This window comes from Gekko japonicus, unplaced genomic scaffold, assembly GCF_001447785.1.
Source record: "Gekko japonicus isolate JY-2015 unplaced genomic scaffold, Gekko_japonicus_V1.1 scaffold2257, whole genome shotgun sequence".
Classification (NCBI taxonomy): domain Eukaryota; kingdom Metazoa; phylum Chordata; class Lepidosauria; order Squamata; family Gekkonidae; genus Gekko; species Gekko japonicus.
Window position 1 is genome coordinate 184,892 of NW_015168723.1, and position 14,573 is coordinate 199,464.

General features: G+C 53.7%; 1 protein-coding gene across 1 annotated transcript in view; it reads right to left on the reverse strand.

Annotated features, from left to right (window-relative positions):
• Positions 1-2,895: 2,895 nt before the first annotated feature.
• Positions 2,896-14,573, reverse strand: part of ALG9 (ALG9, alpha-1,2-mannosyltransferase) — a 45,862-nt gene continuing 34,184 nt past the window's right edge. The window contains exons 11-15 of the mRNA XM_015415587.1: positions 13,998-14,127; positions 12,774-12,921; positions 11,878-12,007; positions 10,828-10,958; positions 2,896-3,791 (exon numbers count right to left, since the gene is read on the reverse strand). Of these exons, the coding sequence (XP_015271073.1) occupies positions 3,668-3,791; positions 10,828-10,958; positions 11,878-12,007; positions 12,774-12,921; positions 13,998-14,127 (663 nt within the window). The 3' untranslated portion in view covers positions 2,896-3,667. The remainder of the gene's footprint in view (positions 3,792-10,827; positions 10,959-11,877; positions 12,008-12,773; positions 12,922-13,997; positions 14,128-14,573) is intronic.

A 14,573-nucleotide genomic window follows, 5' to 3' on the forward strand; every position in this document is an offset into this window, starting at 1 on the left:
TCCTCCTTGTCTGGGGGGGGGGGGAGCCACGGAGAAAAATTCATTCTCAAGGTCTCCTGTAAGCACCTCTCCAGAGCCTGAAGTCCCCACTGTGGCGCCCCGTCCACCAAGGGTTCTTAGAAAGTGGGTGCTGCCAGGTGGGGAGTTTTGCCAAGCAAGGCTTGTGACTGGCCACTGGACACCTGCTCGGCCCGCAGACGGTCCCGAGTTCAATCCCCGGTGGCATCTACAGTTAAAAGGACCAGGAAAGGAGGTGATGTGGAAGACGGCTGCCGGAGAACTTGGAGGGCGGCTGCCAGTCGGAGCGGACAATACTGTCATGGACCAAGGGTCTGATTCCTGTGGTCCTGGGAGGGGAGGAAGCATTCACTTTTTGGGGAGGGGCCGTGGCTCAGTGCTAGAGCATCTGCTTGGCATGCAGAAGGCCCCAGGTTCAGTCCCCGGCATCTCCAGTTAAAAGGACCAGGCCGGAGGTGGTGGGAAAGACCTCAGCCTGAGACCCTGGAGAGCTGCAAAGAGGGGCCGTGGCTCAGTGCTAGAGCATCTGCTTGGCATGCAGAAGGCCCCAGGTTCAGTCCCCGGCATCTCCAGTTAAAAGGACCAGGCCGGAGGTGGTGGGAAAGACCTCAGCCTGAGACCCTGGAGAGCTGCAAAGAGGGGCCGTGGCTCAGTGCTAGAGCATCTGCTTGGCATGCAGAAGGCCCCAGGTTCAGTCCCCGGCATCTCCAGTTAAAAGGACCAGGCCGGAGGTGGTGGGAAAGACCTCAGCCTGAGACCCTGGAGAGCTGCAAAGAGGGGCCGTGGCTCAGTGCTAGAGCATCTGCTTGGCATGCAGAAGGCCCCAGGTTCAGTCCCCGGCATCTCCAGTTAAAAGGACCAGGCCGGAGGTGGTGGGAAAGACCTCAGCCTGAGACCCTGGAGAGCTGCAAAGAGGGGCCGTGGCTCAGTGCTAGAGCATCTGCTTGGCATGCAGAAGGTTGCAGGTTCAATCCTCAGCATCTCCAGTTGAAGGATCTGTCAGTCGGTGATGGGGAAGACCTCCGCCTGAGACCCTGGAGAGCTGCTGCCAGTCTGGGCACTCACTTTGATGGACCAAGGGTCTGATTCGGTGTAAGGCAGCTTCAGACGTGTCCAAATGTTGCTTTGGCAGCAGCTGCCACCACACTGTGTCGGAACTCCAAATGCCCCTACAGGCTTGAGAAGGCGGGGGCTCCCTGCCAGAGTCCCTGACGCACACAGCGAAGAAGAGCCGTTCCCGGCTGGGGCCCAGCCCTCCCTCTCCCCACCCCTCCTCATTGGCCGCAGCTCCTCTGTTATTCCAGCCTTCTCCAAGCAGTCCTCCAACCTGGAACGGAGGACTGAACTCAGCTCCCTTTGACAGAAGGGGAACTGGAGGGGCCCACGGAGGCAGGGGCCTGCGACTTTTGTCCCCACTGGTGGAAATGGCTGGCGTGTTAATTTTCATAGGGAGACGTTGGGCGAGTTTCTTCACCGCCCCCCTGGCAATTGGGCTGAACGTAGCAAGAGAGGATGCCCAGCTCTTAATGTCTTGCATCGTTTATGGCATTGTGCCCCTTTGTACATCGCCCAGAGTAAGCTAAGATAGGGTGATTAATAGATCGATTAAATAATAATAAAATAGCCACCACCACCGGAGCCAGAGGAACAGAGCTTCAAGTCCGCCTCCATTTTCTCTTCTTGAAATGAACATTGAGCACCGGTCCCCAACGCTCCCTCTAAGCTGTGGAGTCCTGTGAGCAAAAATTCAGCTTTATGAGCTTCTGGCATTAAAGTTGTGAGCGAGCGATTTGGCTGCTGCATCAATTACTGTGAGCCAAAATTCAGCTTTATGAGCTTCTGGCATTAAAGTTGTGAGCAAGCGATTTGGCTGCTGCATCAATTACTTCCTGAGCGGAGGCAAAAATGTGAGCCAAAAAAACAGTGAGCTAGCTCACACTGACTCAGCTTAGAGGGAACACTGCCCCGCCACCTATGTCTCAAGGCAGTTCTCTTCTTCTGCCCCAATTCCCTCCAGGGTTGCATGTAACCCCAACCTAACAGCTCTTTTAACAGTGATCAGACACTCTTTTCTCTGGAGTAAAACCTCTGCGTATCCCGAGCCCCCTTTAAGATGCACAGGAATCAGGAGAAAAAATGTATAATGAATAAACAAGGCTTCAAACTGAGAGTTTCTCGCTACAGGGAAACAATTCGGTCGCCAGAAATTTGTATCCCGGCAGGTCAGCTGCAACCAGGAAATGTCCTTGCTCTTCTCTCTCCACCCTACCACCGAATAGGTACATAATAAATCAGGCTGTCCTCCTTGATGAAAAGCAGCTGTCTTCTCCCACCCACCTCCCAGGGCCGAGTTTGCTCCAGAGCAACTTCCGTGTTTGCAAAGCCTTAAATCCCTGCTCCTACCGCCAATGAGAGCCCTTCGCCATCACCTCTGACAAACGAAGAAGAAGAAGAGATTGGATTTATACCCCGCCCTTCACTACCCAAAGGTGTCTCAGAGCGGCTTACAAACTCCTTTCCCTTCCCCTCCCCACAACAGACACCCTGTGAGGTAGGCGGGCCTGAGAGAGCTCTGACAGAAACGGCTCTTTTTCAAGGACAGCTGTGCCAGAACTATGGCTTGCCCAAGGTCATCCAGCCAGATGCAAGTGGAGGAGTGGGGAATCAAACCCGGTTCTCCCAGATTAGAGTCAGGGCACTTAACCACTACACCAAACTGGCGCATGAAACCACCCGCTGCTCCAGACTCTTCCAGACCATGGGGAGCCGATTCAGAGGCCGTGCACACCAAGACAACAGCTAGAGGGCTGCTGGACAAGCCGGGGGGGGGGGGGGGGAAGACAGTCTCACTTCCGTTCCATCATGAAATTGTGCTTGGAGGAGGCAGAGCCTAATTTTTAATGAACATCTAACAACAGTTTCATCACATGGTACAGCCCGAAATAAGCAAGCCCAAGGAGGGCCTCGTGTTTTCCCCGACATCTCTGTAAATGTTCTGAATTTACAGAGCTTGGACCTTCCCCACAGAACCTTCTAAAATCCTCCCGTGGCAGGTGCTTACGAGGACGGTGGGAAGGAGACTCCACGGACACAAAAGTCACGTTCCGCTAAATTACGCCGCTAGCAATGTCTGTTTCTGAAAGTGCAAAGTCCTGCCCGCCCCCTCCAGGTCCGTTTTGGGAGCAATTTTGTCCGTTGGCCAGAGGGAGCTTTTTGTGTTCCTGCCAGCCATCGCGACCGTTCCTCTTTTGAAAGCCCCTCCGAGAAGGAACACGAACTCCCTTCAAGAGCGAGTGAGATGTTCCGTAGCGTAGGGGGGACAGCTGAGAGACAGGTGGGCACACTCGGGAGACCCTGCCGCACCTAGGAAATGGTCCCAGACGTCTGCTCCTGTTCCCTCTTACAGCAAGAGAGCAGCAGGGTCACGGCCTTGCTGACGGCCCAGGAAGCAAAGCGGGGAACCGCCAACCGTGGGCCGGTCATGTAGCTGGAAAGACCCCGCAGAACGAACAGCCGCAGGGGAAACCATCGCAAGCCCCGTTCCTGGCACCCCTGCCGCCCTCCGTGTAGAAATGTAGGGGTAGGAGGTGGAATTAAGGAAGCAGAAAGCCAACCCTTCTGGCCGATTCTCTATGGGCCCCCGGAGTTGCTAGCCTCCCGTTTTCTTCCTGACTTGCTTCGCTCGCCGGGGCTTCAAGATGGTATAGTTCACGTACGTTGTATGCTGGTCAGACAGGAAGGGGACGTAGAAGGCCCGAAACAGCTTTGAAGACCTGGAAAGACATGCCGTTTTAAAGGCCTTTTACAGCTGGACTGTTTGTTCTCAGGTGTATAAAAGGGACAGTGGCCTTGAGTTCAGATTTAGTTAAGCCCCCCAGCCCTTCTGCACACTAGTTTCTTGAAAATGTTTAGCTAGATTCAAGTCCAGGACCGCCTTTGAGGCCAACGAGATGTTCAGGGTATCAAGCTTTGAGAGAAAGTTTGGTGTAGGGGTTAGGAGCGCGGACTCTCATCTGGGAGGACCAGGTTGGATTCCCCACTCCTCCACTTGCAGCTGCTGGTGTGACCTTGGGTCAGTCACAAGTCCTTTCAGAGCTGTTCTCTCAAGGGCAGTTCTGGAAAGAGCTCTCTCAAATCCCACCTACCTCACAGGGTGTCTGTTGTGGGGAGGGGAGGGGAAGGGAAAGGAGATTGTGAGCTGCTCTCTCTCTTCTTTGACCCTCAGATGTTAATCCCCCCCCAAAAAAAATATCATTGGTCTCTTAAGATACTACCGGACTCGAATTTCCCTCTACGGACCAACACGGCTCCCCTCTTGAGAAGGTTCCGGCCCCTTTCTCTCCACCAAGGCAGCTAATCACAATAAAACCAAGACAACCGTGGAAGCAAAATCGGCAACACTAAAACGACAGCCGGGCAATCCTAAGTTTTGGAAGGAGCAAAGGAGAAGTGTTTTGTTTTTAAAGCAGGCCCTTGGGAGACCCTGTTCCCACCTCCTTCCTCCGGCCTGGCCTTTGCCAAGAGCAAGCGATCTCGCTGCTTCCCTGCTGCATCGGCTCATTCCCCGTGCAGAGATGGAGGAGCGTATTTTTCTCGGAGGACTTGTGCCGAGAGGCCGTTAGCAGGCTCCTGAGGAGCGGGGGGGGGGGGGGGGGGGTGGGAGGAAAAACTTTTTTTTCCATATGTGCGTGTGAGTGTGTGTGCACCTGGAAGTCATGGCGACCCCTGGTGACTGACCCCCTACTGGGGGCCTGGAGGATCTTCAGAGAGGTGGCCGAGTCAAGACTGCCCCCGCCTCCCGACTGCTGGTATTCCCAGGAGGTCTCCCCTCCAAGTACCTGCCAGAGTCGACCCTGCTCAGCTTCCGAAATCTGACGAGGCTGGGCTTGCCTGGGCTATCTGGGTCAGGGCCAGTAGCAGGCCTTTGTGAGGGGAAGCGAGAGGCGTGCCTTAGGCCTTAGGAGTTTAGGGATCCTGCCCCGGGCTCTGTGGCTCATCCAAGGCCCCCGGGCCTGTGGCAAAGCAGGTGTCCCACCCGCAAGAGCCGCAGACCCTCGGCCGAGCACCGCACCCCTTCCGCCACCCCAACCGGAGCCTTCGGCCAACGCGGAATTAAACGGGCCCGGACAAAGCTGCTGCCGGAGTGGCATAATTAGTCGGTGGCTCTGAGTGCGCTCTAATTCAATTAGCAGCACCATTTATCAGAGCCAGCGGAGAGTCGCAGCGGCCCTCGCTGACGTCAATCGGGGAGGCTCGGTGTCCCAGAAGCCTCCGGTTCAGCGAGCACGAATCGAGCAGCTGGGGTCATTAGTTTCCCGAAGCCTCGGAGCTGCCGGGCTTGAAGAACGGAGTGCCCTGTGCTCTGGTGAGGCCAGGCTCCCCCAGCAGCTGTGCAAGCCCCTTTCCGGGCTCTCTCCCCCCCCTCCCGTTTCCCTCCCCAAGAGCCAGACTTCGGAAGCAACTCAAAACCAAAGTGGCATCTACACTGCTAACGTTTGCAGGAAACCGCAGCCCTCTTTGCCACACGGCACGTCTGTGCAACGGGGAACCTTCAGTCTCACAACTAACTCTAGAAAGTCACCCGGAACATTTGGGGCTGTCGTTGGCATCCATGGCCAGTTGGTGATTCATTATTTACAGCCTGCCTGGAGGGGGGGGGCACCGATGCAGGCTGCTCTGGCGTCTCCCCCGGCAGCCCTACAGCAGAGGCCTGCAGGGCCAGGAGGGGAGGGGGCAGGCAGCCGGAGGCCAAATTCCTCTCTATCTGGAAAATACCCAATAGCAGATCGACAGTCCGCTTTTCAAGGGTTCGTTTCTTTTTTGAGCCACAGTGTTCGGATCAGTGAAGCGGCTGCCAGAGCGCCAAGACTGCCAGAATTCAGGGCTTGCCCCCTTTCTCTGTCCTTTGGAAACTGGAAGTAGCCCGTTCTACAGGAACCTCAGCAGAGGGCCTCGGACCAGCTCCAGATTTATATGGGAAGCTTCAGGGGGAAACTTGGGGCTCCGGCCCTTGTGGGAGTGTCTGCAGATTAAATCTGGGCCAAGTCTAAACCAGGACCCCTTTTTTCCCTCTTCAAATTCCAACTCCTCCCCTCACAAAACTATGTGCAGAGTGCAACCGTTAAAGAAGAGAAGAAGAGATTGGATTTATACCCCGCCCTTCACTCGGAGTCTCAGAGTGGCTAACAAACTCCTTTCCCTCCCCCTCCCCACAACAGACTCCCTGTGAGGTGGGTGGGGCTGAGAGAGCTCTTTCCAGAACTGCCCTTGAGAGAACAGCTCTGGAAGGACTTGTGACTGTCCCAAGATCACACCAGCAGCCGCATGTGGAGGAGTGGGGAATCAAACCCGGTTCTCCCAGATTAGAATCTGCGCTCCTGACCAAGACACCAAACTGGCTCAGTTCCAAGATGGAAGATGTGATTTCCTGACTCATACCACCCCCGCCCCTCTTCAGAAAGAAAAGCGCTGGAGCTGTTCTAACTGGCAGGGACTACAGAGTGTGTGTGTGTGGGGGGGGGACACAACTGAAAGGCTGCCCCCCCCAACAACATTATGGGTGTATCAGGAGTCTGCCCCCATCTGATGAAGAAGAAGAAGAGAAGAAGAGATTGGATTTATACCCTGCCTTTCACTACCCAAGGGAGTCTCAGAGCAGCTTACAAACTCCCTCCCCACAACAGACACCCTGTGCGGTAGGTGGGGCTGAGAGAGCTCTGACAGACACTGCTCTTTTTCAAGAACACCTGTGCCAGAGCTACGGCTTGCCCAAGGTCATCCAGCAGGTGTGAGTGGAGGAGTGGGGAATCAAACCCGGTTCTCCCAGATTAGTCCGCACACTTAACCACGACACCAAACTGGGTCTCAATACCGAGGGGGGAGGAGGAGGAGGAGGAGATTGGATTTATACCTCGCCCTTCACTACCCAAAGGAGTCTCAGAGCTGCTTACAGTCTCCTTTCCCTTCCCCTCCCACAACAGACACCCTGTGAGGTAGGTGGGGCTGAGAGAGCTCTTGACAGAAACTGCTCTTTTTCAAGGACAGCTCTTATCAGAACTATGGCTTGCCCAAGGTCATCCAGCGAGTGCAAGTGGAGGAGTGGGGAATCAAACCCGGTTCTCCCAGATTAGAGTCCGCGCACTTGACCACCACACCAAACTGGCTCTCAAACTACACCACTACATCAAACTGACTTTAGACAGGACGCAGAGCAAGCGCGACTGAACAGCGGCAGGGACAGGCCGAGAGGGCAGCCGCTGGGGCTCTGCCCGCTCAGTTGGCAGCATGACTCTCTGCCATCCCCCGTCGCTGGCCATCCAGTTTCTCCTTGGCAAGCCAGGAGCCTATTAACACAGCTCGCACCGCTCCGCTCCTCGGGGAAATTCTCACAGCGCCTGCTGTCCCTCCACCCACTCATCGAGCTATTTTATAAAAGGTAACAACTCGCAGTCACGCTCCATCTTTTTTTAAAGAAGAGAGAGAGAGAGAAGCGTGGGGAGTTCCGGGGAAGCCAGACAGGCAGGGAACAGCTTTGGCGAGCCAGGCTGACTGCCGCCGATTGTGGGCTGACGGGGATGGTGCAGGGCCCAAAACGCGGCTGAGGAGGGGCAGGTGTTTGTTCCCCTGAAAGGAAGCGCCCGAAGGAGGCCAAGACTTGGAGAGGAGAAGAGGAGGAGGGGGAGGAGGAGATTGGATTTATACCCCGCCCTTCAATCGGAGTCCCAAAGCGCCTTACAATCTCTTTTCCCTTCCCCTCCCCACAACAGACTCCCCCCGTGAGGTAGGTGGGGCTGAGAGAGGACAGCTCTGAGAGAACTATGGCTTGCCCAAGGTCATCCAGCAGCTGCAAGTGGAGGAGTGGGGAATCAAACCCGGTTCTCCCAGATGAGAGTCCACACACTTAACCACTACACCAAGGGGTAACAAGGACAACACAAAAGAAGAAATGGTGCCCTGGAAGGGAAAGTATGGGACTGAATTCACCCTCCCCGCCCCGCACAGTCAGATGGAGGAGGCAAGGAACTCATGGTTGCCAACAGACACCCTAGCCAAGGAGAAGGAGAAGAGCAGGCTTGGTGTAATGGTTAAGTGCGCGGACTCTAATCTGAGAAAACCGGGTTTGATTCCCCACTCCTCCACTTGCACCTGGCTGGATGACCTTAGGCAAGCCGTAGTTCTCTCAGAGCTGTCCTTGAAAAAGAGCCGTTTCTGTCAGAGCTCTCTCAGCCCCCACCTACCTCACAGGGTGCCTGTTGTGGGGAGGGGAAGTGAAGATTGTAAGTCCTTTTGAGACTCTGCTGTGCAAAGGGGAAGGGAAAGGCGTTTGTAAGCCCCTCTCAGACTCCGAGTGAAGGAAGGGTGGGCTATAAATCCAATCTCTTCTCTTCTTCTCTACCTTAAAGAGTCTCAAAGCAGCTTACAATCCTCTTCCCTTCCCCACAACAGGCACCTTGTGGGATATAGGTGGAGCTGAGAGAGCTCTGAGAGAACAATGACCGGCCCAAGCGGGCCTCAAGTGGACAAACAGGGAATAAAACCCGCTTCTCCAGATTAGAGACTGCCGCTCTTATACACTACACTACACTACACTGGCTCTTGGGGCTGGGTTCCTCCTGGATCTCGAACGGGTCACTCGGTTCTGTTTCCAGTGCAGCTCCGGTCCTGTCCTGTTCATCCCTGGGAAGGGCTTCATCCCACCCCTGAGCAGCAGTGCATGTGGTGTGGGCTGTCACTACACGGGGAAGGAAACAAGTATAAAGACAACAGTAGAAAACAGTATAAAATCCTGGTGCAGTCTTACTTACAGAGTAGTACAAAAGCTCTCTGTTTCATAAAGTGCTTGGGCTTGGGCTCTATCTGATGTTGGGCAGCCCGTCTGACTCCAGACCGGAAGACCTGGACCGGGCTTTGTAGGCCGTGGCTGGTTGGCTTAGACTGAGTCGGCTGAAATTGAATCCAACGAACATGGAGGTCCTGTGCCTGTGTCGGGGCGGTTCAGGGGTGGGGATCCCACTACCAACCGTCGGGGAGGCTCCATTGGTGCCACCCCTGGAGGTTCAGAGTTTGGGAGTCCTCCTGGATCCCTCCCTTACTATGGAGGCCCAGGTAGCAGCCACTGCTAAGTCGGCCTTTTACCATCTCAGGCTGATTAGGCAGTTGGTTCCTTTCCTTGACCGCGCTGACCTGGCAACAGTGATCCATGCGATGGTCACCTCGAGACTAGACTACTGTAACGCTCTCTACATGGGGCTGCCTTTGTCACGGATTCGGAAGCTGCAGCTAGTGCAGAATGCTGCGGCCAGGTTGTTGATGGGTCTCCCTAGATGGGAGCACATCCAGCCTGTGCTGAGGACACTGCACTGGTTGCCAATAGCATACCGAATCCGCTTTAAGGTGCTGGTTCTTACCTTTAAAGGCCTATATGGCCGGGGTCCGACATACCTACGGGACTCCCTTTCCCTGCATATACCCCAGAGAGAACTACGGTCTGGGTCTCAAAATCGGCTGACCCTCCCTGGCCCAAGGGAGGCCAGGTTGGCCACTACCAGGGCTGGGGCTTTTTTGGTGGTGGCCCCTACCTGGTGGAACGAGCTCCCGGAAGAGATCAGTGCCCTGCGGGACCTTTCACAGTTCCTCAGGGCCTGCAAGACGGAGCTCTTCCGCCAGGCATTTAATTAGGGCCACTGCCACTCCAGAACCCGGCTCGGGGTTTTTAACATCAAGCTGATCATGAGCAGAAGATCATTGAGAACATCTGGGCAGTGGAAATCCTTTCTGATAATGTACAAATAGGTACCACTTCAGTGGGAAGGTAACAGTGTTCTGTGCACCTGGTGTTTAGTCATGCCGGCCACATGACCACAGAAATGTTTTCGGACAGCACTGGCTCTTCGGCTTTGAAACGGAGATGAGCACCGCATCCCTAGAGTCGGATTCGACTGGCTTTTGAGCAAGGGAACCTTTACCTTTTTTACTATCTTGGTTAACCTTAATTATTGTCAGCACTTTATATTGTTGGTTTTACTGTTGCGTTTTAAACAATTGTATGATTTTAATCTGTATTTATGTATACAACTATGTATGTAAGCCGCCCTGAGCCTGCTTGCGGGGAGGGCGGGGTATAAGTTTGATAAATAAATAAATTAAAAAAATAAATAAGTCATAAGGAATCTGCAATATAATAATGTTCTTCTTGTTATGAAAAAATACAAGGCATTTTAAATTACAGAGTATTTTAAAAATTAAGCCAACCTAGTAGTAACTTACACTACATCCAGATAGGACGCTGATCTCCGTAAATGTTCAGGCTCAAAATCGCTGCTAAGCTTCTAACAGACTGCACCAGGATTTTATACTGTTTTCTATTGTTTACATAGTATATATTCTAAAGAACTGTATTTTTGTACACTACAGAATATCTCCTGGATTATGTGCCTGTGCACAAGGATTTTCTTATGATTTATTAATGATGTCGTAGTGCTTTAGACTGCAATACATCGGAAGCTCTTTCTTTGCAAGTCTTGGTGACGGCTTGATTTGTGGGTCAGACTCTCACGACTGTTGTCTTTATACTTGTTTTCTGAGTGGGTCCTGTTTGTCCATATTTACCTTTCTACACAGGGAACGGCAGAGCGGCTGCAGTGGGTCTTTGCCAGGCGAGCACACGTGTGCATCAAGGGACACCGACAGGCCTCTTCCATCAAGGAAGCAACTTCCAAGCATCAACGGCCACCACCTCCCCACCCCCCAAACTGCACCCAACGTCCCTTCATCCACTTCCCAGAGATCTGTGATTTAATAGCCACTTACCTGGAACTATCTAGGAATGGCTTGTAAGCGATACTGATCCACTCATCCTTATTAGCAGCATATCTTGGCTCCCTGGGTGTTTCCACCGGCGTGTCTAGATCCACCAGGTAGTGGCATTTGGAAATGTCAAACTGGGAAGAGGGAGACAGTTCAGATGAGCCCCCTCTGTCTTTGAGAGGGACGGAGGTCACTGTAGTGGGGTCTCTGTCGCTCTCGTTTGGTACCTTCGAAACACACACTGTTGCCCGCACGATGCACATCTAAGCAACATTCGGGGCCTCTCTGGCATGTCGCAACACGTGGACGAACAGGGAGGTGAGCTGGAGCCTCCCGCATGCTGGGACATGCCGAAAAGCCCACGGGTTTTGCCTTCTGTTTGGAAGCAACACCCACCGAAATCCCACTGACTTGATTCCGACAATTACATGTTTAGACCTGGGGCGTCAGCAGCACCACGACTGGAAGGAGGGCCGGTTCTGAACAGCCCCCGAGACTGTGTCTGCGGAATCGGCCGTGTGCCTTCACTTGTTTCTTATACTAAGCTACCTTGCACAGATGATTATAAACAAATCATAAATAATTTTATATTTATGAAAAATATTTTTACAGTAATTTCTACATACATAATTAATCATCTTGATCACAATTCACAATATAAGAGATATAAGAAGTTATTGTAAAAATATTCTTCAAAAAATATAAAATTATTTATGATATGTTATAATCATCTGTGCACGGTAACTTGTTGTATGCTGGTTTTCCTACTTACCGTGGGTCCTTGTTTGGTTTTGTGTCTTATACTAAGCTGGCAACAGGCTCTTTCTTAGGGAGGGTTGAGAGGCAAAATGCCCACTACAGAACCAAAATGATCACAGACACACACGCACGCACCTGGGTCACTGCGCTCCCTCTCCTGCAGCTCTGCATACAAAGCCACACACAGGAAGCTCTAGCTTGACACCGCCAAGGCCTCCGAGAGAAATGCCGGCCTGGGGTGAGGGACATGCATTCCCACCAGTCAGTCAGAAAACAGGGGTGGGCGATACCTACGTAGCGGGAGGGCTCTTCTCGGTTTTGGTCGTTCATATCGGCCGGCATGATGCGCGTGGCCATCGGTCCTTTGGCGAAGGGCTTCGGCAACTGGCCCCTGAATTCCGACGGAATGAACTGAAGCTGCCAGCTACAGCCGTTGGGAGGGAAAAGGCGGATTAAAACCGCGGGCGTTTTTCACTTGCAAACAAACTATCCGAATCAAGGGCACAGACTGCAGCGGACTGGCCTGTGCCTGGAGTCCGTGCCCTCCTGTGGCAGATTGAGGCGATCCAGCTGTGCAGATGGCGATCGGGTGAATTATTACAGTCCCGCAATCTCTTCCTATTATTGCTACGCAACACTGGCCCCGATCCCTTTCTCTGCAGCTTGCCATGGCTGAAGCCCAGGTCTAACAGGTATCGGAGCATGTGCAGAGGCCATGGCCAACGTTTAATCTGTGGAGTCTTGTGAGCAAAAATTCCACTTTGTGAGCTACTGGCATTAAGGTTGTGAGCGAGCGATTTGGCTCCTGCACAAATTAGTTTGCTCTGGAGCCATTCTTCCTGAGCGGAGACAAAGAATGTGTGAGCTGGAGGCCTAAAAAATGGTGAGCTGGCTCACCCTAACTCAGCTTAGAGGGAACACTGGCCATGGCAGTCGGGGGGGGGGGATGCTGGCCCACTCACCAATGTAACCCTGGCCCCACTGGTGGACCTCCTGATGGCACTGGTATTTCTGGCCACCGTGTGACACAGAGTGTTGGATGGGATGGGCCTTTGGCCTGATCTAACATTGGCGTCTCTTATGTTCTTATGTAACCCCGGATACCCTCCTGGCCACATCATGCCCTGGAACCAGGGAGGGGCGAAGACCCCTGGGAATCAACCCCGCTCGGATTTCACCGCAATACTTACTTCTCCGGCAGGAGGAAACTGCTGGGAAACCGATACCATTCCTTCCCTACGCAGACGTGAACCGGCCTCCCCTCCGGCACCGTGTGGATGGTTGGGTTGGTGGCAATGCGGTGGAATTCCGGGTACAGGTCAAGAGGACCGTGGTAACCTGCAGGGAAGAAACGTTTCTCGATCGGGAACCGGGAGACTTGGCAGTGACTGGACCGTGCCTGGGGCCACTTAAAGCCAGGAGGAGGACCCCCGAACTGTACAGGGGGTGTTTCAAAGTCTTCAGGCACAAACATTCTCCCCCCCCCCCCCCACTTTTCCCCCCCGATAGCCACTTCGGCCTCAGAGAAATCCAACTCAGCTGTGCCTGTTAAGAGGAGGAGGCAAAAGAAGATGGACGCTTCACCTGATTGAGTCCTTGTGACTACAAAACCCCCTCACCTGGCTGGCCCAGGCTAGCTTGAGCTCATCAGGTCTCAGAAGCTAAGCAGGGCCGGCCCTGGTTGGTACTTGGATGGGAGACCACCAAGGATTCCCAGGTCCCTATGCAGAGGCAGGCAATGGCAAGCCACCTCTATTCCTCTCTTGCCGTAAGTCGGCTGTGACTTGATGGCAATTAGTGACTCGCCCTGACCTGCATGGATCAGGCCATGTGAATCCTGTCCAATCTCAGAAGCGAAGCAGGGTCAGCACTGATTAGAACTTGGAGGGGAGACCACCAAGGAAGCCCAGGGTTGCTACGCAGAGGCAGGCGATGGCAGAACCACCTCTGTTTTTCTCTTGCCTTGAAAACCCTACGGGGTCGCCGTCAGTCCTCCATTACCAACGACAAAAGGGACTTTGAAAGTGGTTTGCTAAGCATTCCACTTCAACTGGGCTGCCTGACGAAGTGTTCAGCCTGACACCCAAAGCTGGAGGCATGGGCGTTTGGGGGGGGTGGGGTAACAGCAGCGTCTGTAATCCCTCCCCGCCAGTGTTCGCTCCCCGTCCCGGCACGGACAGAATGTTCTGACAGCACAGAGTTCCTTGGGCCAGGGCCTCGGTGACTCTCCGGAGCAAAGGAATGTCTGAGTCAGTCTCCCAGAACTCCTCTCTCCCCAGGCACGGCACAGACGGCCCCTCAGGCCACCGGGGAGGGCGTCACACGGCATGAGTGAGGAGCAGGCCGCTTCTGAAGCATTCTGGGATATTTGTTCAGGATTCCGTGACCGACAAATAAACCTTTCCGGCACCAACCTCTGAACAAAGCCACGGAGCGTGACAAGGACAGCAGCCCGAAGACGAAGACGGTCCCCAGCGCCAGCCAGTTCGAAGAGACTGTGTAGTGCTCCAGGCGGTAGCGTTGGAATATAAAGTGGTAGCACTTCTAAGGGGACAGAGAGGAAAAACAAGGATGTCGTTGAGGCTACACACAAACAAGGTGGGTGGTCGAGAGAGCCAGTGTGGGGGAGCGGGAAAAGTGTCAGACGCGGATCTGGGAGACCCAGGTGCAAATCTTCACTCTGCCACGGAAGCTCACTGGGTGACCTTGGGCCAGTCACACGCTCTCGATCTAAGGAGGGGGGTAGATCCAGATGGGCGGCCGTGTTGGCCTGAAGCAGCTCAACAATTACCATGTCAGATGACACAGGGAAGCCATGGGAATTCACAAACACAAACACAATTTCAACAGGAAAGAAGAGAGTTTAAAAATAAACAGGGCATGGTTTCCTGTCCCAAAAAACAGAAAAGGCTCTGCATCTCACAACAGCATTACAGATAAGTTTAGAATTTCAGCAGCCCATCCATATGCAAAAGAACCTCCTCAGGAAA